Genomic DNA, 26,884 nt, shown 5'->3' with positions numbered 1-26,884 from the left:
GGAATCTCAAACCTTAGGGAATTGCTGATGGATAAAACTAAATTACCCTGGTACACAGGTAGCTACTCATTGTTCTAGTAAGATAATGGGGTTAAGGTTGTTGACAAAGTTTCATAAGAAATTCATGCTGATAGAGTTGCAGGGCTATTTCGATGAAGATAATTTACCATTCTATGTCTTTCACCAATAGGATTAGAGAGAAGGTTCATTAATAGGTTGATTCATCATTTATCTTGTTGATTTCAGTGAAAATTCATTTATTGGCAGTGTTTTTGTTCAGTCAATTACTCTTCACTGAATGACGCTGTTACGTTACTAAGCTTATTTGATACATGAGCATTGAACTGTAAAATTGTCCTCAAATCTGCCTCTACTTTGTTTCTGGTCCAGCCGTCAGATTTGAGACTTTTAAACTTTTTCGTGTACCGAGGATTTGTACACGTAGCAACTAAACTGGGACAATCTTGAGATTCCAGTTCCGGAAATGACATGTCCAAGATATGAAATTGACTGTTTCAAAAGTTCACAGTTGGTAGGTGTAGTATAAGATAACCATCTATCCGTCTATATTTGGTAATTCAGAAGTGAAAAAAGAACTCGATAGATAACACGATCAGTTTGTACTAGTCCCTGTTGACAAAGCAGGAAACAACGATGTCTTTGTAAGGTTCATTACTATATAAATTGTATATTAAAAGAACTTGGATTTAATTCGGCAAATTGCAATTGAACGTATACTAAGATAGCTCTCTTTCTAAGGAGGAAAATCTTCAAAATCATACGTCCGTTTTCAATTTTTTCAATATTCCAACAATCAAAATCAGTTAGAATTATCTTACCCTATATTGAATACCCAAAGTTCATAAAATTCCTTACAAGATCCAGTAAATGTTCCAAGAAGCCTCTATTTCTTACTCCTTACATAATATCAACAGCAGTAAAGGAAAAACTTCAAAAGTACTGTCCAACAGGATATTCAATAAGCGGTTTAAATCTGATGTGGATACTTAAGAATTCCAAGAAACTTTTGGAAAATGTGAAATCCCAAAACATTACCATCACCAACAGCATTAAACCTTACGACTTTTTAAAAAGCTTTATACAACCACTCCCACGATGAATTAAAGTCTAGACTTTATGACATCATTGATACATGTAGCTGCTTTTTCAATAAAAATGAATCACGTAAATTTACTTACCTTGTCATCGGACATTTGCAAAAATTTTAAAAACCGTACGGATTGTTCACACAAGTAGCTGAAAAGTGTAGTTAAAAAAATATGCTTGAGTTTCTGATAGACAACATCTATGTACATTTTGGAGATCAGGTCTTGCAACAATCTGTTGGAATTTCTATTTGGGAAAAGGATAATGGTATTTCTCTAGTTAAAACAATCAGCAGTTACTTTTGATTAGGGTCGATCTGATATTTCAGGAATCAGCATTGGTTGCTTAATATTTATGTTTTAAGGTTGTACGCGTAGTCCACATGACAAGGTCCTCGACAATCGACAATGCAGAAAATAACATCAAGGACACGTGCTTTGAATTTTACTACACTAAGGTGCGATTCTTGAATCTTTACCAGCATTATTCTGTATTGCTAGGGTTACGAAGAGTTAACTTGACTTGTAGAGAAGTCATGATAAATGTTTTTTGGGATTAGCACTGCTCCTAGTCCTTTTGAGCTTACTTCAACACTAAGGGTAAGAGGTCGGTATGGTTATAATTCTGAAAATTAGGTGCGTTTGTAGCCATATACAATATTTCAGTTTCTGGAGGCTTGTTTCCTCCTCTTCGTCCCAATTTTAGTTTGTGTTCTTCTGCAGCAATGTTCGTAGAGATATCGATGTAACGACTGAAGACAATTAAGTGAAACAATTGAATTTACTGAGGTATTGGAAGAAACCCCCGAAATGTTTGTACGTCTTTCAACCATGTCGGCTTTAGCCTATTGTGTACATCGTTGAGTTTTTTCTGGGTTAGGTTTGATTCCTTTTCTCACGATAAATTGCTTAAATTAGGTCTTTTGGGTTAATGCAAATTCTGATTTTGTCATTTAGGTCAAACACTACAGGAATCGACTTCACTGACTATGTAGTAGTTTGTTTCATGACAATTCCCATCCAGTTTATTCGATCCAACTATGTATTGACTTTGTAGGGGGATGGACGTCTGGTTCATTAAGGGTCAAGCTGTTAATACTTGAAGAATCTTATTTCTTGATAAGTTTAAACTTAAAGGGGTTGTGCGGCCATCTTGTAAATTTAAAGACAAGAATGTAAGCATTTTTTGAACTGGCTTGTTTTTGCCCGAAAATGACCAAAATTGTTGCCAAAATATATAAAAGCAACAAATATGAGATTCTACGTGTTTTGTATGCAAATGAGGCATACAAGAACAGGACAATGCCTTTTAATCATTTAAATTAGTTGTCGAACTGCACAGCTCAACTATTTTAAAGTTCAAGATTCTGAAAAAATATGAAGGGGGTTCATTGGTGTCCTCTCTACAACATACATTTGTTAAAAAAAGTTTGAATCTTACACATTTATGTTGTTACTTTGCCTTAAAATAGGGTATCTTATTTTATCAGGCGGCATGGATCAATTTTTAGAACAAGAAAAATCCAGTCTATAATTAGAACTCCAGTTTCTATGGAGACACGTTGACTTTATTCATTAATAAAAAAAAAATGTCAATTCAAAACAATCCGTGTTGAATTAAATATAAATCCTATATCTGACCCATGTTTGTTATATGATTTTTTTCAGTTCTGTAGGCATAAATTAAATTCTTTTCAGAAATAAGGTAGGAGTCTAAAATAGAGATTGTCTTAAATTAAAATAGTATGCATTATATTTCAATAAAACATATCTTCAATGTACCTCCATAGACACAGACAAATATAAAAGAATTGATATCTTAAGGCCCATTTTAAGAATAGGGTACCCTACTTTGAGACAAAGTTACAAGTTTAATACGCAAGCTTAGAACTTTTTCTCAACAAATGTATAATGTAGAAAGGACACCAATAAACTCCCTTCATATTTTCTCCGATTTTTAAATCTTCAAAATAAGCCTGTAGCGCAGTTCGACAGCAGTTTTAAGTGATTAAAAAGGCATTGTCCTGTTCTTGTATGCATACTTTTCAAACAAAATGACATGTAGGACTTCAAATTTATTGTTTTTATATCTTTTAGCAACATTTTTGGCCAGTTTCTGGCAGAAACAAACCAGTTCAAGAAATGGTTTCATTCTTATCTTCAAATGTACATGATGGCTGTATATTCCCCTTAAAGAATAGCCTATTAATTATAAAGTCAATGTGAAATTCTTGATCTCTTTAGCGACATGTAAAGGAGTTGACGCCCATGGATTTAATTAGATGTCCAGAATATAACTTGGTACACCTTTTTTTCTGAATTTTAGATTCACTGCATGTTGCCAGGGACATAACATTGCACTTAGCACTAAAACTGTATAAGCACATTGTTGACAAGAATTGTCTCTGCGCACTCATCAATTGCGAGTGAGATTACAACTTCTTCGCTATCGGAAAGGAGTTGTGATTCACTATCGGAGTTGGTGTAGTTCTTGCATGGGTATTTCCTTATTTTGGACAGGCATTGCTTTTTTGATAACAAAAACATGCCACTTACTGACACGTCAGAAAAAAAATATTCACATATAATTGTAATGATAAGTTAAAGAATCCATTGCATAGCATTTTTTTCAATGTACTGGTTAAGAAAATATCTGATTCATAGTCTAGGGTCGGTAGGGATAACATTTTTGCTAATTACCAACGTTTATCTTGCTACTTATGGAATCAGAGCAGATCATTTGAAAAAAGTTTATTATATGATCAGTATGCAAATATCTACCCGCACGAATGATCTCATGCTATTGCACATTGTTTTGCCTCGGACTAGAATGTCTCGACGTCATTGGATGAATCGCGTCACGTGATTGCCTTATAAATTTCTTTACACGGCGGGGGTCAAAATTTATACGGCACCATGGCGGACGTAACGTTATTTGAGCTGATTTTTTAACACAAACGATCAACCATACCTTTAATTTTAAAGCCTCAAAATATTTAGAGTGACCCCCTTTGCCCGTGACGTAATAAAACGATCCTATATACAATGTCATCCAGGTTTGCACAAACGACTGACGAGAAAGGTACAAAATTAGAGAAAAAGCCTATGAATTTATTTTTATATATTATCTTTTGTTGTTTACATATCAAACTTTAGGTCCTCGACAAAACAAAACACTTATTAGGTTTGTTACTGACTGTTTACAGAAATTTGTGGGGTCGGTAAAGTCCATAGTAGGCGAGGCGGAGGAGGCCTCGCCTTCTATGGACTTTACCGACTCCACAAATTTCTGTAAACAGTCAGTAACAAACCCAATAAGTAATAATGTCTGTCTACTGATTGAATTTAACTAAAATATTAATATCTGACGATTTCAGATTTTCATATCGTAAATATGGTTTGCAATCACGATGGAGTCGATAAAACGACAGCTTGTTTCATCATCTTTGTGAGTAGAATTTATTGACTTAATTGTGTGGTTGGGTCAATAATGACTAGTTTTTAAAACTCAGCATTTAAATTTGCTAAAAACCTATCAACTTATCAAGATAAGAATATTTACAGAGTTTACTATTTGTCCCTAGCATATAATAGGAGGACTAGGTCTTCTCATTGCTGGGGCTCTAGCTGTAGATGAAGTGTCAAACATTCAAACAGACAACACCAAGCCTCTCCTGGATCCAATCCTTTACGATTTTAATCAAGCAGGTAGAAAGGTTCTCCATATGTTCATTCTGGTCATAGCCACCGGAGTACTTAATGTCTTGGCAGCTGTATTTGGATTCTTTTGGAGATGTAAAAAAGGAAGCTTGCCGTTTTGGGGACTAGTAAGTTAAAGAAAATCGTTTAATAACAAAGCGAATTTGTTGAATTATTAATAGATTATTATTATTATTTAAGTTTTAATATAAGTCATGTCAACCACTTTTCTCAGAAACGAATGAATTAAAAATTAATCGAAGAATTTCATTCATATAATGATTCTTATGCTGTAGGTGATAAATATTGATAAATAGAAGACTATTGTACGGGTTTTGTTTTCTTTTATGGACTGTAATGTATAATAAGTAATTAGAATTAGCATTATATTTATAAAGTTGGAAATCTCATTATGTGGGAATTCATCAGGTCTGAATTCATTTTTCAATCAAAAGAGAATATCAGACATTTGTGTTTAGTTAATGCGTTGTCTCTAATTTTTTTTTCGAGACTACATCGCCTTAACCTGAATGTGTAGTCCCGACACTAGTCGCCGCGTTTTGTTCTATTTTAGCGATAGTCAATTATATTATTCACTCAAACCAAGCTTAAGGCAACTGTTGTTTAAGATTCGCTATATATGTACATGAGATACATTTTATACATTAATAGATACATAAAAACGCAAAACAAACGCGATGAAACATGAATGATTCTTTACTACCTCTTCCCACTAATTAAATAAAATATCCCTAAAATCAATTATTGTCTATTTCAGTATACTTTTACAGTTTTCGTAGCGTTTATAATCCAGTTAACATTCATAGTGTTCTTGTTTACGACGGGAAAAAAGGTATGTTTCTATTACACCATGAAAGAAGATTGAATTTACATTTTTTTATTGATTAAAGCAAAAACGCATTAACACTGGTTTTAAATTTTTTAATACTAAATATTTTAGGTTGAGGGAGATCTAAAAGAAATATTTATGGCCGTTTTGAAAGAAAATTTTATAGAGGACACGACCTCAAACATTGACCCTATCTCAAATGCGTGGAACCACATGTTTATGACGGTAATTCGATTTGTCATCTGAAATGCAAGTTTTGTACAGGTCGTTTTTACAGTGATGTGTTCCAAATAAAATAATTTATGTTTGAATCTACTTGATGAAGCTCGACTGTTGTGGAGTTAATCCAGTCCTGTCTGTGACGAATGACTTCGATCAAACCCCATGGTGTACAACTTTAGGTGCCTGCAAGAGTAGTATTTCTCAAATTCCAAAAACCTGCTGTACTGGTGTTGACGAAACCATATATTCTTCTGCTCCAGAGAGTTGTCATGGAAATGTTACTAGTGGGACGTATAATGCGCAGGTATAACAAGTTAATGTTTAGTTTTTTTTTTTTGGTTTTGAGGAGAGAGAGAGAGAGAGAGAGAGAGAGAGAGATGCTTATTACGTTTTTTTTTTATTTCAGGGATGTTACGAAGTAATAAAGATGAAGCTGTTGTTTCAGTTGTGGAGTAGCGTATTTGTTTTAATCGGCGCCTTCATAGTTTTGTTGATAGAGGTAAAAATAAAAGACTCCGAGTCGGTACTATAATAGCAATCATTTGTTGCTTTCAGATAAAACGTAGCCTAAACGTGTTATTTTTTCATTCTCTACTTGTATAATTAACATCTAAATCACATATGATAGATTTAAGTTATATATCTTCCAGTAAAACAAATGTATCCAACCCCACCTAATTAACAAAATTTCTGAGACCAGTGGCAATTATGAATGTAAGAAAGAAGGTTTCAATATATCTTGATTCAACACTGATTTTACCATTTGTAGATCTACGCGAGTGATGGGGTAATGGTAATTTGTAATGGTAATTGAGCGTAATTAATTACAAATTTCGATGTAATTGTAAGTAATGTGTAATTGGACAAATTTTCAATTACATGTAATGGTAATTTAATTACTTTCAAAAAGGCATGTAATTCCAATTACTTTTGAATTACTTTTAATTACACACTGATGTACATATAAATATGAAACTTTTCACAACGCATTATTCCCCACACTATCGATGGTACAAGGTCAAGTTAAGAAGAGTAGTAAAAATCATTGAACTATCATTATATTCATTATACTAAATATTTTTCAAAATGATTTTTTCAGTGATTCAATAAATAATCATAAATTTTCCCAAATTCAATGAAGCACATGTATTATATGATTTGCTTGATCTATTTTCTTATTATAAAAACTTATTTTCATTCTTATAGGAATAATTTGTGTGTCAATTATCATTGAATTAGTCAAACAAAAATAACTGTTTAGTTTACAAACAAAATCAAGTCTTGCTTTGTAATTGATAGCCTTAAACACATAGAGCTAAAATGTATGGCTTCAAATGGGTTTTAAAGTTTAAGATGCCAAACATGTCCACAGGGTGTGTTCCCTTATTGCAAACATTTGATATTTAGGAAAATAACAACAGGTATGAATTGTGTTTTGATAACAATTATAGTCTGCCCTCTACCTGATATTAACCTGTATTTTTGGCATGGTATTTATAAAAAAAATAGTGGATATAAATGGAGAGGAGAAAATTTTGAGATAAAAGTTTTGCATGCAGGAAATACATTAGTTGACATGATGAGTGTAGGTTAGGGGATGTTACTTTTAAATGTTTATTTAATTTCAAGGTGGTACATGTATGGGACACCTCCATATTGTGACTACCTGCGTTTTGAAATAAACATTAAAACCACATTTATATTTTTTTCTTTTCAAAAATTGTGACCTATCAGGGTAGTAAGCAAATTCTAAAAGAATGAAAGTATTTTGATTATGACGAGATTTTATTAACATTATAAACATACCTCGTTCAATGTTTATATGTTGTAGCTACTGGTACATCATGGTTTTAGTAAATGTAATTTAATTAACTACATCTGTGAAGTAATAGTAATTTAAAAAATTACACTTAAAAACTCTGGTAATAGTTATTCAATTGAAGGATTTAAGCAAGTAATTGTTATTTAATTAATTACTTTCTATTGTAATTGACTTCATCCCTGATCCACGCCCTTTACAGTCAAGTTTAATTTTTTCCCATCATACATACATTGTAAACGTTGCCAATTCCTGACTCATAATGTAAACAATCTTAATTTTTTTGTACATTATGAAATTATGTGTCATATCTAATATGAAGGAAGGATTAATTTTAACAGCTTAAAGAAACATTTATATTACAATCTTTGTCTTTTTACATTTACAACTTGATATTTCGTTACAGTTGATTGCTATGATCGTAGCCTTTGTGATTTGTTATAAAAACAAATCAGAGAAAAAAACAGACACGACACCCGAAGGTATTTCTTGTGCATTTAAAAATGAACCATAACAGTTTTCATTTCATTAGAAAATGAAAGTTATTGCAAAAGATTTAACTAATTAGAAAGAAAAAATATATTTCATGTTTATATAAAACATATGCTATAGCAAAGTATGGCGGGTTTTTTTTTATTTGACAATAATCACCCCTACGAATGTGTTTGGAATGTTTTCTTTATCGTTGCTAAGTATGTAATAAATCTAGAGGTGCTCGAATGAAAGTTCACGAGACTTTACCGAGATTTGTTAAGTTCCTGTGAAATTTCGACCGGAAGTATAAGTATTCGGATGACATTCTTAAAATACGTATGTACTGGTCGATTTTCATACCATATCCTACTTTGATTTATGTTAAGACATCAACATCTTTTAAGATGCATGTCTTATTTCACCATCCAGCGGTTTTTTGAATTACACGATGATATTCAGAACAGGGCTATCGTCCGTGTTCAACCACGTGTAGAGTGATTTATAATATAAACATTGGGTTGCTTAATAAAATCATAGCCATGTTTGAGGCATGTGGTGTGCAATACCATGTTTTGAAAAAAAATAATGGGTGAATGTTTTGCATAAAAACTTAGTATATCGGGCCATTTTCAAGAAACATTCTGCATTAAATAGTACAGTCTGTTTCACTATTGATGTTATTACTAAGTCAGGCGCGGATCGAAAATTAATTCTTAGGGGGGTCTCTACAACGCATGTTAATTGTTGCAACAGCAACCCCCCCCCCCCCCCTTTTTTTGTATTGGCACATTTATTTCTAGAATTTATCCACCATTTAATGAGGATAAAGTTTAAAATCAATAAACCTCTAGAATTTATATTTGACTACAAGTACCTAGTTTCTCTAAAATAGACTATAAACACGAGGCACGATTTTTACTGCGAAACTGAAAGGGTCAAATAAAACCACGTGATCAAATGACAATAACATTAGCAGGGGTGATAATCTGATTTTATAGATTTTCTTTTAAATGATACCCTTAAGGTCAAGATCTAGAAAATGTAAGGTACCTACAGGTTTAGAAAATTTAAGGTATAAATTTTTTCAATGATGCTTCATAACAATAGCTGTGTTTGATAGGGTGTACCGGGGCTAACGTTTTTGGTAAACACAATGATAAATCATGTTTGAAACTGTCATTTTAAATCAAATATGAAGGAATTGAGGAAATTATTTCGGAGTTCTATCCATTTTTGACTGATAAAGTATATCTCGAATGCCTACAGTCTCCCACAAAATAAAATTAAACAAGCTCATGACCTCCTCTTTAAAATGATATCAAATTAAATATAGATATCAGGATTACTTTTCCCATGATTTAACATAGAATGTCAAGAAATTTTTTGATTTTCTACGCAATTCCTTTAAAGCCGTAAAATACGGGAAAATTATTCTTCAAATCAATTATGACGTCATAATGGTTCTAGCACCAAAAAGACACTCTGGAATCATTTACTAGATCTTGACCTAAAATGTTTTATAGACTATCACAATAATGGTCGATGTATGTCCTTTCTCATCTGAAATTATACAGGGACTCGCTCCAGTTCTGTGTCTGGAGTGCAGAAGAGTTCCACAGAAATGTCCTTATCAGATGTTAGTGATGATGGCAGGAATACAGACGCTGGCGAGAAAAGATGAATTCATATGATTTGAATAATAATACATCAAAAGTAGTACATGTAAATCAATTTTAAATGAAATGTAATATTAAGATTTTTGTTCATCAATCTAAGAGTTATTTATATACACTGTAAAGTTTGTAATATATTTTCAAGATGTGAATAAATAAAACAATATTTGAATAAAAGAACTATAAACAATTACAAAATACCTCATTTTAGGTGAGTTAATTTCAATTTAATTTCAACTATGAAATTCTAAAGTTCAGTGTGATAATGTATATAATCGGGCACGTAGCATCGGGGGGGGGGGGGGGGGGGCTGGGCTGCGACCCCTTTTTTGCGCAGCAAAGATTTTTCTAAATTTTACATACAAAATCAAGGTACTGAAGTACCGACGGGAGTTGATTTTATCGATTATTATTTTTTTTTTAAATAAACAATATGTTTTTGTTGTTTTGCATGGTAAGTATTTTCCTATATTATTTGAATTACGCATATTTTTATTATATAAATTCTCCGACAGGAATCTCGTGAAAACCCTATATGAATCTTGGTATGTAATTTTCAAACTATTAATTCCATCAAACTACGTATCAGTAATCGAAATAGTTCTGAGAAATTGCATGGATTCAGGCAATATTGAATTCTAGTCTCGTTCAACCAGATCGACGTTCGGTTATCTCCGTTAATATCCGAAAAGCGAGAAAGACACTGTGCTTGTCGGAGATTTACGGAGACAGTCGAGCGTCTGGTTGAACAAGACTATATTGAACTCTGGCGTAGGAATACATACAATGTCTGACTACAATTAATATTTAAATTGTTCTTACCATTTAAAATCTGACAATTTACAAGGTATCTATGGATAAGTTTCCTTGAAAACAAGTCTTTAGAATACACTACATCGAGTATATCGATTAGAACTATATGTTGTCAGCGATGCTGATTTGTGCTTTGGCCAAAACACTGTTTCACTCTCGGGTTGCCAGAGTAACTGCATAGGAGAGTTGATTAAAATCAACTCCCAAAAATGAATTAACATGGAGTTGGTTCCCCCCCCCCCCCCCACTTTTATTGGACCATGTAAAACATAGAATTGAAGGGAAAAGGTATACTACTCCTTATGTTTGAGTTGCTTAAAACCGAGTAGTAGTTTTTTTTTACAAAAAAAAAAATTGACATGGATCAAGACAATTGCTTAACTTTAAGCTAAAACTATTGCCCGCTAAGTAAGTTTTGGCAGTAGAATATGATATATTCCTGATGACTTGGACGTTTTTGATTAATTATCTGAAGTACTGCGATGTTATCAATATACATTATAATTTTCTGAGACTGCATTTGCCTTCGTAACAAATGCTAGGGACCCCACTAATGATTGCATTACCTTTAGTGTAACTTTCCGGCGAGTATATACATTATGTATCATTGATTTCAGGGTGTCCACCTTGTCCTTTGGAATAAATATGGTTTGGTTAATAGTATTGATACCTACACCAAAAACTGTAATGTATGTATAGGGGCCTTCTGTATTCCTATGACAGCGGGATCCCTTCTTTACAATGTAGTAATGAAGGAAGTGCACTTTCCTGCAAACCAGTAAACAATCTGTTGATCATATGGCCGTGTCACAGATTGTCCACTAGCTATGTGCTAGAAACAATGACTTCCTTACAGGCTACAGTTCGAATCACTGGATATGCTTTCGGCAGCGAGTGGCAACAAAAGACTGATTGCAAATTAATGATTTATATAACAAAATGATACGATGATTCAAGATAAACAATGACAATATGAGATAACCACTATGGCTATAAATATGAGTTGTAAATAATAAACTCCAATATATGAAGTATTTGAATGATAATATTCTCAAAATATGAATAATTTGTTAATAAACAAAAATCTGAATATTCACCAGAAATATAAATATCAAAAATTCAAGGGAAAAAGTTGGAAAATAAATATTTTCCAGGAATATTAATAAATATGCCTGATTCCCAAACAGTGGAAAAAATACTCCAAAAATGTTCTAAATAATTCTTATAAGAAAATATAGTTCAAAAATATTTATTCCAAAGGAGAAAATAAATTACTTTGCCAGAAATAAACTTTTAGGAAATAAATTCCGAATGAGTCAATGAATGACTTAATCAAATTTCACAGTTAAAGTGAAAGAAGCCAAAAAGCTGCAGAAAGTTAGTTAGGTGCTGTTGCAGTACCTGAGTGGAGTGTTCTGCTTGACAACTCACCGAGAAATGGACAAGACTGCTCTTTTATACCCGTACTAGAGAATAGAAAAACAATTACTTTAATCGAACTGACCGATTGCATTTCCCTAACACCGATTGACCAATCAGAGCGAAGCTCACAAAGCGGCTCGAAATACAAAAGTTAAACAGGAAGTTACGCAAAATGTTTACAAATGGAGGATCAGGCAACATGTACAAGTACTTCCCGTTGTGTTTAAGTTAAATATGTTTTAATAAGATCAAAATAATGGATATAAACAAATAGTCATCAAATATAAGGATGTAATGATGACTTAGGTAAGCCATTTCATCATATATGAAACCAGTTTTCTTACACTCTTCCCCCCTTGGGAAAACAAATGTGTAAACATTTGTGTGCAATATAAATAATCTCCATAGGAAAACTAGGAAATACAAACAAATGCATAACATCCAACAATGGCCAATAAATAGGAATCTAAGGTCATTACAATTTGGTATCAAATAAAAATATTGAATCACTCTTGCAGATGTATTTACAACACAATGAAATGAGTGATTATCATCATAAAATTTCACAAGTAAAGTAATAACTACAATATAATCAAAGTGTAAATATATAAAGATCACTAATTCAAACAGTCTCTAATTCAATGATTTCAATATGTAATAGATTTCCGTGTTTTCAATGGCTCTACATATGCATTTTTGGCCCAACGGGGTTATTGTGATAAGTAACGGTGGTTTTTTCATCAAATTAAAAAAATATAACTTTTCGTCTCGAGAGTTGTGATATCAGAATCCAAATTTTCAGAAAGAATAGTAGTATTTTGAAGTGATTTCTGAACGTCTAGTTTTCTTTTTCTTTGAGCAATTTTCCTTGGGGACTCAACTGGCTTTTGCGGAGTTTTGTATTTTTTTTTAAAAGTTTTGTAGGAACACATGATTCGGGGTCAATGTATTCTTTATTAATTACTGTCATAATAGTGAATTCAATATTTGTATTGTGTTGCCTTCCATGCTGGGCCTTATGTTTGGCTTGAATAATGTTTTTACCAGATGAACATTTAAACAACTTTTTAGTTGAAACATGCAATTTTGTCCAATGGGCCATGTAACTCCTAAAGGTTTTAAATTGGTTTTGATGGCTCAGGGCAGGTTATTCCTTCCGTATCCCATACTTGAATCTTAAGTCTTAAATCCTCATTTATAGTTTGGATCTCCTCGGTCGAAACTTCCAGATCTAGCACATCCATCATAACTTAAAAATAAAACAATAATTACATTCAAACAATACACAGTGTACTTTAATTACATGTACATGTATATAACACATGTTACGTGTATTTGGAAATTGTTCATTTCCATTATAGTTACGTGTTTATATATATGGTGAAGAACAAAACCAACACAGGATAATCTCAACTTTAATTACGGAGGACTGAATATTTGTTTTGGCTTAATCAGCCGCCCTGCCCTACTTCTTAACTCGTTTTGTGGGGAAGACTGATTATTTTGTGGAGGAGAATGATTATCTTCCAAATCAACCGATTGATTTAGTTCAGCACGCACAGGTGATTCCAATGTTGGAGTGGATTCAGTATCACGCCTGTTCCATGCTGGTGGGGTTCTTAAACCCAAATATGGTTTTAGATGGTCTATATGGACAGAAATGATGTCTGATGTTGGGGACTTTTGAATTCTATACGTCAGATTAGTAATTTTCTGAATAACCAGATATGGGCCCGTCCACCCTAGTCCTAATTTTAAATTAGCGTGAGTAGTATCAGCCGTCTAGATAGGGGGTCAACTGAGTGCACTTGACAGCCGTCAACATGGGGGGATCAAAGGTCAATATGGAGGTCAAAAGACTAGCCCCGCATTATGACGTCATATTCGGCTAGACATTACGATCAAGTCCCGCATTATGAAAAGAGAAAAAAAGGCAATTGACATTTTCATAATTTTATTGGAACAAGAAGACAAATAGTAAATGAACAAATTGAACATTTTTTTTTTATGGAGAAAAAGAATTAAAGTTTTAAAGTCCGAAAGTATTTACAGTGAAAATAGTTTCTTTTTTTTTTATTGAGTCCTGGGGTTTCTAATCCAGATCAGGTTCCTCAACGAAGACGTTTTTGTTATTAATTCTTTTCATTCTGCCAGGTATTTTCTGCTGTTTTTTCAATTCTTTGTCCCAGTGTTCTTTTTTTTTGTTTTCTTGCCCCTCTTTTTCTTTCTTTAGTGATTTTCATTACCTTTTTTGGAGGCTCATCCACTCCTATATCTGAATATTGGATCAGTTCTCCCAATTTTGGACAGTCTTTAGTCCAATGGCCAGTATCTCCGCAGGTAAAGCAGGCACTTTTAAAAAAAATTCTTTGGGCTTTTTGTTTTTCTTCGGAGCCAGAGTCGTAATGAGGACAGTCTTTGGTAAAATGTCCTTCTTCATGACATGTGTAGCAATAACTTTTTTTTAGTTTGTTGGGGCACTTAATTGCCCAGTGTCCTTTTTCCCTGCAATTAAAGCATTTTCCTTCTTTGGGGCTTTTTGAGGGCAGTTAGGAGAACAGTGTCCCGCTTCTCCGCAGGTAAAGCAGACATATTTTGGTTTTTTTCTGTGTCCTTGGCAGTAGTTTCTTTTTTCTTTTTATATTCTTCTTCTTTATCTTTGTCAGGTTGCGGAGTTTGCAGGTCTGTAATTTTCTTCAGAATGATATCTGTATGGTTAGCAATTTCATTGCTCATGATTTGCAGGGTATTCAGGATTCCATCTTGAGTGGTAGTAATAATTCCGAAGTCTTCCTTGCTCATGGGCGGGGAATCGTCTCTGTATGCTGCCATTCCTAAGGCCATGGGATCCTGTGTTTGTGTCAAGAGAGATGAATCGAAGTCCATAATTTTTTATGTATGAATTTTTTTTAAGAAAAAGGCTTTATTATATATTGTCTGGGAGTGATGAAAAAATGTAGCTTGGGTCATTGCGTAATACCAGCAGGTGTCAGGTGCTGAAACCCTATGAGTCATTGTAGACATCGCGACCTAGTCTGACTGACATTTCTAAAAATATTAAAAAAGTGATGTAATCAGAAGGGGTATATAATAGAGTGTTTTGTTCATTTAGAAATTAAAACAATGATGGGTGATTTGTCGTCTTACTCATTTGAAGGGTATTTGTTCGTGGGTAGATGGAACTTAACGATAGACGAGGAGAAACAGAAGAGATTATTAGAGATTACAGACGTGACTTCAAGAATCGAGAGTCTGGAAGCACTTCAGAAAATACTGGTGCATATAGCCGAAAGACCCACTCCCGGAAGAGTTCTTACGATTTATTGGGTTGGAGAGGGAGCCAAACTTCATTTACTGGAGAAAATGACCGGAGTTTCATTGAAAGAATTTCAAAATTGGGATTGTTTGAGAATGTTCAGCCGAAAAGATAGAGAGTGTTTACACATAATCAAACAGATCGACAACATGAAGATTGCCTCGTTGGAATTTGCGTTCATGAAACTGAAAAAAATTCTGGAGAAACCGGGAGTCACCTTAAGCCAAAGGACCAGCGTGTAAGATTAAACCCGAAATTGGAAATTTTTGAAGTGCTAACGAAGATGGATGACTACTGCGGTAGATCGGAGCCGATTTGAGCGACGGATTCAAGAGACTGGGTGCATCATTGAACCTATTTTAAAAAGACGTTTAAAGTTGTATAATTATGTAAAAATAATAAAAAAAATAATAATTAAAATCTCTCTCTCTCTCTCTCTCTCTCTCTCTCTCTCTCTCTCTCTCTCTCACGCTTTTAATGTCGGCAAAGCGTCAAAGCAAACCAGAATAAAATTTTGCTTCATTGTCTGAATATCTTATGTTTTTGTTCTATAATAAATGAAAGACAGAGACAGGTCAATATTGAGGAAAAAAAGAGTTACAACCCGATCTAGCGAGGAGACAGGACCAGCCCCGCACGCCACCGCCTCTTGTGAGGACCTTTCCTGGCCAGGACCAGCCCCGTCAGGACCAGCCCCGTCGTCCCCTGGCGCCCGTTTTAGGAAGGGCAACGACTGACATCTTGGATATCCCGGGCCCTGCACCCCAGCATCCTCCAGCGCCTGAGCATGTCATTGTCCTGGACTCGCCGTCTAGTCCAGACCCTTCGCCACCCAGCTCTCCGGTGAACACGCCGCCGAAGAAGGAACTGGCCCCTTCCCCTCCAGTTTCATCATCGAGGGTTTTGTGCGAAGGACCTCGGTATATTTTGAGGCAGAACCATCAATTCCAGTGCCCGGAATGCCCCCCCTTCCTCACCGACTTTGAATGGGAACTTCGATATAGGGATGCATGGTGAGACGTGGCCCCGCCATCACCTACGAGCATCATCGCCTACCAGCAGCTTCCCGGTGTCTGGAAACCAAAGGCAAAAAAAAAATCAGAGTTCGGCAAATAAAATATGACGTCATAGCACGCGCTGAAAGACCTTGGGTGTCGATTCTCGGTACGCCTCCTTCTCTGCATAAATACCGGGGCTCTCCCTCCCCGCACCTCACTAGTTACCTAGTACATCAGCAGTGATTAGCGAATTATCATCAAACCGTACTTCTCGCTTTCTAAGATGGCTCAGTATTGTCCTGTACCCACGATACATCCTAATATGTACTCCAGATTTGTGTTGGAGCTCTGGGAGTACAAGTGGAATGGGGCCCGGCAAGATTACGATCGCGTATGATATCAGCCTTTGCATCTCATGGAGTCCCGTGGAAACCCTGCTCCGAACGTCAGCGGACTTAGTGCTTATCCGTCAAAAGGGGGATTCATACCTTTGGGTACTTTGGATCCAACGACCATAGGCCAATTACAACCCCATCTAGCGAGGAGACAGGACCAGCCCCGCACGCCACCGCCTCTTGTGAGGACCTTTCCTGGCCAGGACCAGCCCCGTCAGGACCAGCCCCGTCGTCCCCTGGCGCCCGTTTTAGGGAGGGCAACGCCTGACATCTTGGATATCCTGGGCCCTGCACCCAAGCATCCTCCAGCGCCTGAGCATGTCATTGTCCTGGACTCGCCGTCTAGTCCAGACCCTTCGCCACCCAGCTCTCCGGTGAACACGCCGCCGAAGAAGGAACTGGCCCCTTCCCCTCCAGTTTCATCATCGAGGGTTTTTTGCGAAGGACCTCGGTATATTTTGAGGCAGGACCATCAATTCCAGTGCCCGGAATGCCCCCCCCCCCCTTCCTCACCGACTTTGAATGGGAACTTCGATATAGGGATGCATGGTGAGACGTGGCCTCGCCATCACCTACGAGCATCATCGCCTACCAGCAGCTTCCCGGTGTCTGGAAACCAAAGACGTGCTCCATACCCCCCCCCCCCCCGCATGGTTCTTCCCCCGCCAGGTCAGACGCCGTAGAGCAGCACCGTCTCCTCCCACGAGGGTACCGTTTGAGGACTCTTTTCCTAGCCCCGTTCGACCTAAGAATTTGTTTAACGATTTTCTGCCGATCCTCCCCAGACCATCTGCAGCGACCGGAGGATCTCCCCCAGCGCCACTAGCACCATCGCCCTCAGAGCCACCAGCACCATCACCCTATTCAACGTCATCTCCTTCATATTCATCTTCAAGCTTGAGCTTGATGACGGCAAGCGTTGGTACTTCACCAGCCCCTTCACCGCCTCTGAGGTCTCCGTCGCCAGATGTGATGCTTGAACTTTATTCTCATACCAGGCATCCCTTGGATTTGAGGAAGCACCTCACTATTCTGCCAAGCTGGGGAGTGAAGGGGAAAAAAGAACGGTTAGGAGAATGTGTGGTGTGCCATAGTATGAACGAACATTTACAGGTACAGTGTAAAAACTGCAATACCATGAAGGTATGCTGTACCTGTATTGTGGGTATCTACCAAAGTATTAACTCCTGCCCAGTATGCTGGTTTAGAGGAGAGTATTAGCTGGGTACGAAGAGAAGAGAGAAAAAACCCAACGGCCATTTTAAGGGTCACCCATATTTTACGAAAAGATGCTTTCTATTACATTGCAAATAAAAATAAAAATATGAACACCAGTCTCACTTCCCTCATACACGAACATGTATTCTTACGAATCACTCTCTCCTTTTCAATTCAAACACGAATTTACTATGGTCGTAGCGGGTCCTTCAAAATCGGGGAAAACAGAATTTGTTAAAAAGTTAATTTTAAATAAACATTGGATTTCCCCTCCCCCGAAAAAAAAGTTTGGTGTTATCGAGAATGGCAGCCTGCTTACAAATCTTTACAAGATCAAGTTAAGTTTATTCGTAATATTCCAGAAGACGACGAGGAGTTAGTAGCTGATTTTAGTGTCCGTCACCTTTTAATTTTTGATGATATGATGGGAGGGAAAGCCATCGAATCTATTGTTGATTGGTTTACTCGCAAAGCTCACCATCGCAATACTAGTGTGATTTACATTACTCAGAATGTGTTTGATCGTGCCGTTCAACACCACACGATTAGTTTGAATACTCATTACATGGTGTTGTTTAAAAATCCTAGAGATAAATCTCAAATCACGGTATTGAGTCGCCAAATAGATATGCCGAATTTAATGTCAGCATTTAGATGCTACTCGCATCCCTCACGGGTATTTGTTAGTGGATTTAAGTCCACAAACTCCCGACGAATTGAGATTGAGAAGTCGAATGTTTGAGGATTTAGTCGTTTACATGCCCAGAGGAATATAAATAATGGAAGCATAAGAGTGTGAGCATTACTACGATTTAGGACATCATAGCAAGACAAAATAAAATTTTGAGACTCCTGAAACTTTTACAAGGAGAAAGAGATCCTCAAAAAAGACAAGAAATCATCGAATTGAGTCGTAAGACTTTATTGAAATGGTTTTTGATTAGGGCTAAGAATTTACTGAGAGGGTCTATTCCTGTTGATAAACAGACTCAACGTTTTATCGAGAAACATCGGGAGGATTTGAAAACCATTGCTGACAAAAAAGCGAATGAAGATCATAGATTAAAAGCCATATTAAAACGAGGAGGAGCGGGATTCTTAGGAGGGGTCATCATTCGTAATTTATTAAAATGGAATTTTAATAAAGAGAGAATTGCTAAACCTAAAAAACGTAAATTAAAGAGTGTTGTGGGAGTCAATCTCAATCCAGGGTGGATGACTAGAGAAAAAATGAAATTAAAGAAAAAAGATTTTGTAAAGACCCCTCCTTTTAGAAAAGAGCAAGTAGATTTATATCGTCAAGATCAAAGAGATCGATATCATCAACATCAAGCCCCTAGAACCCTAGCAATGAAAAAACAGTTACTTGATTGGATTCAAGATCAAGTGAGTTCCTATCATGAAAATCAAACAGATTTAGATGAAACTATTCCCTACATCGATGATAAAGCTGTGCAGAAAATGGATAGGGCCACGCAAGGACCCATAGGAGTCGCCAGAACTTCAGATAATGTCATGACTTCTACCCCCATCAAAGCCACTCAAGCTCCCTCTCTGATTGAGGATATTCTTCCTTTTTCCCCTTTACGGGCATCCCCCACTCCTAAGCGTAGACCCTCTCTGAAATTAAAAAAAAAAGTAAAAAAAAGAAATGATAGTGATGGTCCCTATGCCCTCATAGGGATGTTATGATCATGCTATAAAAGACAATTAAAAGATATTTTTCTCTCAGTTTTTGATCATGGCTTCAGACAATAAGAAGAAGACCAAGAAAGCAGTCAAAAAAGCGGGTAAAAATAATTCTTGTGAATGTAGATTGAAACCTCATATGCCTGTGTTTCAAGTGTTAATGTCTCCTGAAAGTTCATGTGAATTAAAAATTCAAGTTTTAAAACATTGCAGTAATGATTGCATTCATAAGATTTGTGAGATTGTTTATAACTTATTAAAACGTAACTTTCCTCTCTCCCCTTCTCAGAAGCAAGAACTCTCTACTAAGAAACACATCTTGAGAAAACTGGTTAAACCCCAGAGTAATAAAAAAAGAAGACATTTATTGTTGAAACAAAAAGGAAGCTCTATTCTTACTTTAGTTTTAAGAAAAATCTTGTCATTGAGTTGTAAAATGGTATTGATTCCCGAGACCATGTTATTGGAATAACAGGTAAATTACCTAAATCTTCCGAATTTCAAACGGGCATTGGATTAGGACATCAATTAGATCAGATTGAAACGAGAGCGGATTTGACCCCTGAAGAAAAAGCAGCTCTGTATGGCCATCAATTATTCAGGTATCGAAATTATCTACGTCTAACTCGTAGGGAAGGAAGGGAAAAGATCATACCCAAGCCTGTTACCGTCCAAGAGGAAGGAGATGCTGGTGCTGGTGCTGAGGCTGAGGGTGAACCCAGTTCTTCAGAATTAGAAAAGCAAGTCATTAAACGTGTTAGTAATAAAATGCAAAAGAAAGCAGGGCTTCTCTTAGAACATCTTAAGAAAACTAATGTCTTAAAATGGAATGACGAGGAAGAAATCAGTTATCGAGGAAAAATGATTCCTGATTCTAACATTGTGGATATAGTCACTAATACCATGAAAACTAAATCCCGTAAAGGGTTTACTTCTCCTATAGGGACAGACGAATTTGCACAAGCTTTAAAAGAAACCAAAGTACCTAAAGATCATATACAGAATCCAAACATTATAAAAGTTAGGAAAAGCCAGGAAAAATCAGTACTCCTAGACCTATGTTGACTGAATATGATGATAACTACGATGATACCGGGTTTCAGGAGGCTTCAAGTTTTAGCACACCTCAAGGTTCTTCTTTTGCTTTAACTCCAAAGACAACCAAAAGGACTAAACACGCTATTCTAAATTGGTCTATATTAAAGAAATGAAGAAAAAGGTGTTACCAGAGATTTTAGCAGACATTTATTACAATCCTAAAACAGGATATGGAGGAGTATATCGTCAATTACGGGCCAAAGGATATTCAATTTCTGTTTCTCAAATAAGAAAATGGCTCAAAGAACAAGAAGCTTATACTCTGCATAAACCCATAAAAAAGAAATTCATAAGAGAGCAAACGACAGTGACCGGTATCGACGAACAATGGCAATTAGATTTAGCTGATGTGTCTCAATTGAAAAAGACAAAAATGGCTTTACTTTTTTACTGTGTACTATCGACGTCCTATCTAAATATGCATGGGTAGTACCCTTAAAACAGAAATCGGGAAAAGAAATGATTAGAGGTTTAAAGGAAATTATTAAACAAGACGGAAGACAACCCCTTCGGATTCAATCGGATCTAGGGCGGGAATTTACGAACAAGGAATTTAAAAGTGCTTTTAAATCTATTCATTTTTTTACAACTCGTAATGCAGAAACCAAAGCGAGTATCGTAGAACGATTTCAACGTACTCTCAAAGGAAGGATGTGGCGGTATTTCACTCGTCATAAAACTCGGCGCTATGTAGATATTTTACCTGATTTGGTGTATGCGTATAATCACAGTTACCATCGAAGTATCAAGAGAGCTCCTGCTGACGTGAATTCCTCCAACGTGTTAGAAGTGTGAAAAACTCTGTATGAAAAGAAAATAAGTCTTAAAGGATCTAAGTTTTTTTGCTCAATTACTGAGTTGCATTACTTTAATTATTGCTTCTATTGTAATATTAGGCTTACACGATGAGAATCGAGATTTTTGGATGGTGACTCTCAGTTCTTTAGTGGGTTACATAATGCCCACCCCGAATTATCTTTAGGTCATGAAAAATAAAGGAGCGGGATAATATTTGTTTCTAGCGAATGACTTGTAAACGCTATGACTCATAGCGATGACTCATAAGAGTCTAGACTGTGAGAATGACGTTATAACAGATGTTTTGCCAGATGTATGCGTAAATAAAGTTTTGCACAATATTTTGACCTTGAGCGAAAACACATAAAAAAGACGTTTCAGGCGTTGTCGAAATTCAGTTCAAAAAATGAGCCTAAGATATGAATATCGCTGGAAAATTGAACGTGCCTACCACCACAGAACGGACACACGGCCATCTATGAAGGGGGAATGGGTGACTTCCAAGACAGAATGTAACAAAGATTTTTTCAAGAAGGTTGATGCACTTGAAGGATCTCACTTAGCTTACCTGTACAAGAGAATCGTTCTACCTGAACATTTTCTGGTCTTCGGAAAAACCAAGTATCACCAGTACAAGAATAAAATCAAAGCTGCTTCTTATCGGGAGGAACCTCTCTGGACCATATACGAATCAAAGTGGGGAAGAAGACTAGGTAAAACTCTAGCCGAATTAAAGAAATTTAGAAAAGCGGGATATAGTTACGTAGATTGTTGTGATCCCGTTGAATACCTGTACATGAGAAAAACCTTTCCGATGCAGAATCTTCCTCCTTTTGATGCAAAATCCATAGTCCTACCCGTCAAAGAAATTGAACACGCCCCCATGGATCAGGGAGTGATCGATGTGAAAGAAAGAAAAGAAGAGAAAGAAGGAGAGGAAAAAGAAAGAGAGAAAAAGAAAAAGAAGGTGGAAGAAGTGGGCCAAATGTGAATTTTTTTTTCAATTGACTTTAAAAAAAAAAACTTTTAAATTGTATGTTTTTGTGTTTGCATGATTTTTTCTTAAAATTAAAAAAAAATTGTTCACACACACACACACACACACACACACACACACACACACACACACACACACACACACACACACACACACACTCTCTCTCTCTCTCTCTCTCTCTATATATATATAACTTGGTTTTTATTTCAATCAGAGTCATTTCGTATTTAACCATGGCACAGAGCGAGGGATTTACTTTACCTTACCTAGTGATGGATCAATGCAAACCTTTCCCAATAATATGATCTCTTAGTTTAAAACCTTGTTACCCCAAAATATTGACTTAACCGATGGATAATGGGAAGTGGCTCTTACTGAAATGATGTATTGGACTTCTGTTGAGAACATTTCAGAAAACGAAGCTTATTTTGATATTTTAATCACTAAACCATATTGCAATCAATTAGGAGATCCTAACCTTTTTAATACCAATCGTTTTCAAATGACAAAAGTAGGAGGCACATTTCTCTCTGATTGTGTAACTTTGGTAGACTGGAAATATTCTTACTTTGGTTATAATTATAGACAATCAAAAGAGAAATCTAAAATACAAGTCCCGCCTACTTTAGAAATGGATATTATTCGAATTCAATTTCAACCGGGTCCTTACATTCATCCCAAGGCCATAATCTCTGAATTCAACGAGGGTCTCCGAAGAACCCTGCATGATCTCTGGACAGTCTTGAGTACTAACTCCAATGAGAAAAATAACATGCAATTAGTGTACCATGATAAATTCGATCGAATCGAATATCAATACAACGGAAATACAATGCGTCAAAACCACCCTTTTTGCATCCGTTTTCCCGTACCCCTAGCCGTAAAAATGGGGTTTGGGACAAAAGCTTTTCTTTTACCACAGGAGGAGGAGGATATGACTAAGTGGATTAATGTGAAATATTTGGCTCCTAATAACATTGATTTGTTCGAGAATTTGAAACAGATGTACGTGTACTATGACATCATATAACCTCAGATGGTAGGATCGAATGCCTTAAAATTGTTAAGAGTCGACCCCGTGACTTCTGGCACTCAGGATCAAACGCAGGCAAAATGGGAACCCGTGAAAGCCGAATATATGAAATTGGGTAAAAAAAAATTGATACCATTGAGATGCAGGTCAGAACTTCATTAGGGACCTTGCTCCCCTTTATAAGTGGAAAAAGCCTCTTAAAACTTCATTTCAGAAAAGGCTATAGAAAAAAGGAAACTTTCCTCATAGTGTGTGCTGCTGTCTTAGGGGTCATTTTCTTGTTTTCCTGGTGCATGGATTGTCTCAAACAATATTGAGGAGAAAAAAAACAGTCTATAAATACTCTAGAAAATAAACTATTTCATCATTATTGATTAACATGGCTTACACACACAGACGTCGACGACGAAGAAGGGGACAGAGAGGGGGGATTTTTCCTCTGTTACCTCTAGCAGCTGCCCTTGGTCCTGCCCTAATCAGTACTATTTGAGCAGCAGCCTCTCAAGTAGGAGGAGGGAAGAGAATTAGAGCTAGAAGAAGTAGAAGATATAGAAACAGACCTTGATGAAAAAAAATGATATAAAAGCAGAACTCATTCAAAGTTTTTCTCAGTTTCATGATGGCTTATCACCAAGGATTAGTACGTCAAATGGGGTTTGGGATTATCATCGGGGATTATTACGTCAAAGAGGATTTGGTCTTATTGGTAGTCTCCTAAAAATAGGATGGCCCCTAGTGACCGGTGCTTTAGGACCAGTTATCGGAGAAGTCTTAGGAGGCCTAGTTAGAAAAAAAACAATCAGGAAAAGGAACAATTGGTGATGTCCTTAAAGGAGGTTATGAAGTCACTAAAATGCTATCATTGATAGATTTAAATATAAAGTACCCTTTATGGAAGGTGTGAGAACACGAACTAAAAATAGACTGAAAAGGTTTGCCATTTCTTTAGTAAATAGACAATTAATGAGAAATGTCCCAGGTATAAGAGCACCATTCGTTGGTGATTTACTTAGAAAAAAGGTATTGCCTTTGGTAAAAAAAAAGTAGCCAACCTTATTGAAACCAATGTCGACAAATTCTTAAGAGGTCAGACAGGAAAAGGAAGGAGAAAAAAACGAAAAAAAAACCAAACGGGTAGAGGAGTGGTGACAGACCTGCTTAAAGGAGGAATTAAAGGAAGTAAAGCCGTGAAAGACCTGATTAAAGGAGGAATGAAAGGAGGAATTAAACTATTACCGCAGTTACTGAAACAAGGTACAAGGGGTCTCATGAGATCAGGAGTTAAAGAAGGGGTAAAAACAGGGTTAAAAAAGGGGCTCAAGACTTAGTCAAAGAAGGAACCAGAGAAGCCATACACAAAGTGCTGCCCAAGCCGGTTTAGATGCCCTTGGAGGAAAACAATCTTTAAAAATAGGTGTTCTTGATCGAGGGTTTGAAGGTTTACAGAAAACGGGAAAAACTATGGAACAGAAATATTTACCTGCAGAAGAAACCAGAGTACTTTTAGCTAAAGGAGGTCCTCAAAAAAGAAAAAGAAGAAGAAAAGTAAAAATAGACAAAGTTAAAAAAGCAAGAATCGGAGACATCTTTGACTGACCAGTCCCTATATAAAGGGAGTCAGTCCCCTCACTCCAGGCAGTTTCACTTATGAATTCAAAAGTCACACACCTTTTTCAAAAAATGATGCACAGAGAATCTTGTATGTGTGGGATGGAAAACTTGGAATTGTTCCAAGTCCCCCTACTAATATAGCTATAGCAGAATCGAAATGGATGGAATATTATCCCATTTCCAGTACCCTTGAATCCGATACAGCCCCCATCGAATTCGATATTCAAGGACAGGGAGACGAATACATAGATCTCTAACAAACTTTAATATATACCAGTGATTTGTAAATTCACGAAAGCCGATGGCGGTAATTTAACGGGAGCCAACACGGATTCTACTCCGGTGAATAACATCTTACATTCCTTGTTCACAGAAATCGATGTCACTCTGAATGGTAAAATCATTAGCCCAGGAACGGACACCTATCCTTACAAAGCTTATTTAGAAAAATTACTTTCCTATAGACCCGAAACTTTGGGAACTCAAATGAAAGCCTGTAGTCTATGGGAAAAATAAACGGCAGCACACATGGATGATTGTAAAAACGGTGATCCGACACAAGTCAAGTCTAAGTTTGATGTCGCTGAGGCAAATGGTGTAAGATCAGTGACAGTCAGGGAATCGGATCTGGTTATGAATTTACCTGACGGTGGCAAAAATACGGGTTTGAGAAATCGCCATAGTGCCGTGTCAAACGGTGAAAAATTACTTTAATAGATCGACTCTATCTGGATCTGTTTCAACAGGACAGATTCATTCCGAATGGAGTAGATATTCGTTTGAGATTTAATCGAACGAAATCTGATTTCTACATGATGACCGCTGCAAATAGCTCAGGAAAAATAAAACTTTTGAGCGTGTTACTGTGGGTCAGAAAAGTCAGACCTACTCTTACTGTGTTAAATGCAATCAACGAGAGATTGAACCTTCAGACAGCCAAATATCCTCTAAGACGAGTAGATGTCAAGACTTTCACCATTCCTACTGGAACTCAATCTAAAATCAGCGATCATCTATATTAAGGTCAAATGCCAAAACGAATAGTTTTGGGATTAGTAGGTAATGATGCTTTCAATGGAACCGCTGATAAAAATCCATTCAATTTTAAAAATGCTTAAGTCAAAAAGTTAGAAGTCAGCATCAACGGAGAAACTATCAGTACCCGACCCTTTGAACCGAATTTTACTAACGACTTGTATCTCAAATCTTACTTGAGTCTGTATCAAGGACTGGGAAAATTCGGTGCGGATTGGGCTCCCGACATAACTTTCGACGAGTATAAAGACGGTTACACCCTATGGTGTATATATTTTACCAAAGATCAGGAAGCGCAGCTAGACAAATTTCATCTGATTGAAACTGGAAATTTGAGAATCGAAATTCAATTTGCAGTAAATACGACAGAAACTCTGAATTGTTTAGTGTATGCTGAATTTGATAACTTGCTAGAAATCAACAAACAAAGAGAAGTCAGCACCGACTTTTAATTTTAAAAAATGGATACCTATCAATTGAAAAAAGTCTTATCGGGAGATATAGGAACTTCTTTTAGTGGTGTATATCCTCGAGATTTAATTCCTGATCATTTAAATTTTAAAGAAAAAGCCATGGTGATTAACACAGATCCTCACGATAAACCAGGAACTCATTGGG

At 36.2% G+C, this 26,884-nt stretch overlaps 3 protein-coding genes across 3 annotated transcripts in view; 2 read left to right on the top strand and 1 right to left on the bottom strand.

The window, feature by feature from the left end:
* LOC128157185 (out at first protein-like) overlaps positions 1–26,884 on the bottom strand; it is a 147,758-nt gene that overhangs the window by 101,615 nt on the left and 19,259 nt on the right. The gene's annotated exons all lie outside the window — the stretch shown is intronic.
* LOC128156243 (tetraspanin-9-like) lies at positions 4,501–10,035 on the top strand. Its single transcript, XM_052818302.1, has 8 exons — positions 4,501–4,554; positions 4,691–4,933; positions 5,584–5,658; positions 5,767–5,880; positions 5,981–6,181; positions 6,284–6,376; positions 8,103–8,178; positions 9,745–10,035. The coding sequence occupies exons 1-8, from the start codon at positions 4,501–4,503 to the stop codon at positions 9,849–9,851; spliced, it is 963 nt and encodes a 320-aa protein (XP_052674262.1). The 3' UTR covers positions 9,852–10,035.
* Positions 16,808–17,767, top strand: LOC128156199 (uncharacterized). The gene is made up of 2 exons (XM_052818248.1): positions 16,808–17,218; positions 17,573–17,767. The coding sequence occupies exons 1-2, from the start codon at positions 16,808–16,810 to the stop codon at positions 17,765–17,767; spliced, it is 606 nt and encodes a 201-aa protein (XP_052674208.1).

The sequence above is a fragment of the Crassostrea angulata genome, chromosome 7 (assembly GCF_025612915.1).
Source record: "Crassostrea angulata isolate pt1a10 chromosome 7, ASM2561291v2, whole genome shotgun sequence".
In the NCBI taxonomy this organism is placed as follows: Eukaryota; Metazoa; Mollusca; class Bivalvia; order Ostreida; family Ostreidae; genus Magallana; species Magallana angulata.
This window is presented reverse-complemented; position numbering and strand designations above follow the sequence as displayed.

Bases quoted from the DNA above. Each gene is read 5' to 3' on its own strand.
- LOC128156243 (XM_052818302.1), top strand. From the start codon at position 4,501: ATGGTTTGCAATCACGATGGAGTCGATAAAACGACAGCTTGTTTCATC. The intron at 4,934-5,583 runs GTAAGTTAAAGA...TGTCTATTTCAG, and splicing joins GCTTGCCGTTTTGGGGACTA to TATACTTTTACAGTTTTCGT. The intron at 5,659-5,766 runs GTATGTTTCTAT...TAAATATTTTAG, and splicing joins TGTTTACGACGGGAAAAAAG to GTTGAGGGAGATCTAAAAGA.
- LOC128156199 (XM_052818248.1), top strand. From the start codon at position 16,808: ATGGAGTCCCGTGGAAACCCTGCTCCGAACGTCAGCGGACTTAGTGCT. The intron at 17,219-17,572 runs GTTTTTTGCGAA...GATCCTCCCCAG, and splicing joins CTCCAGTTTCATCATCGAGG to ACCATCTGCAGCGACCGGAG.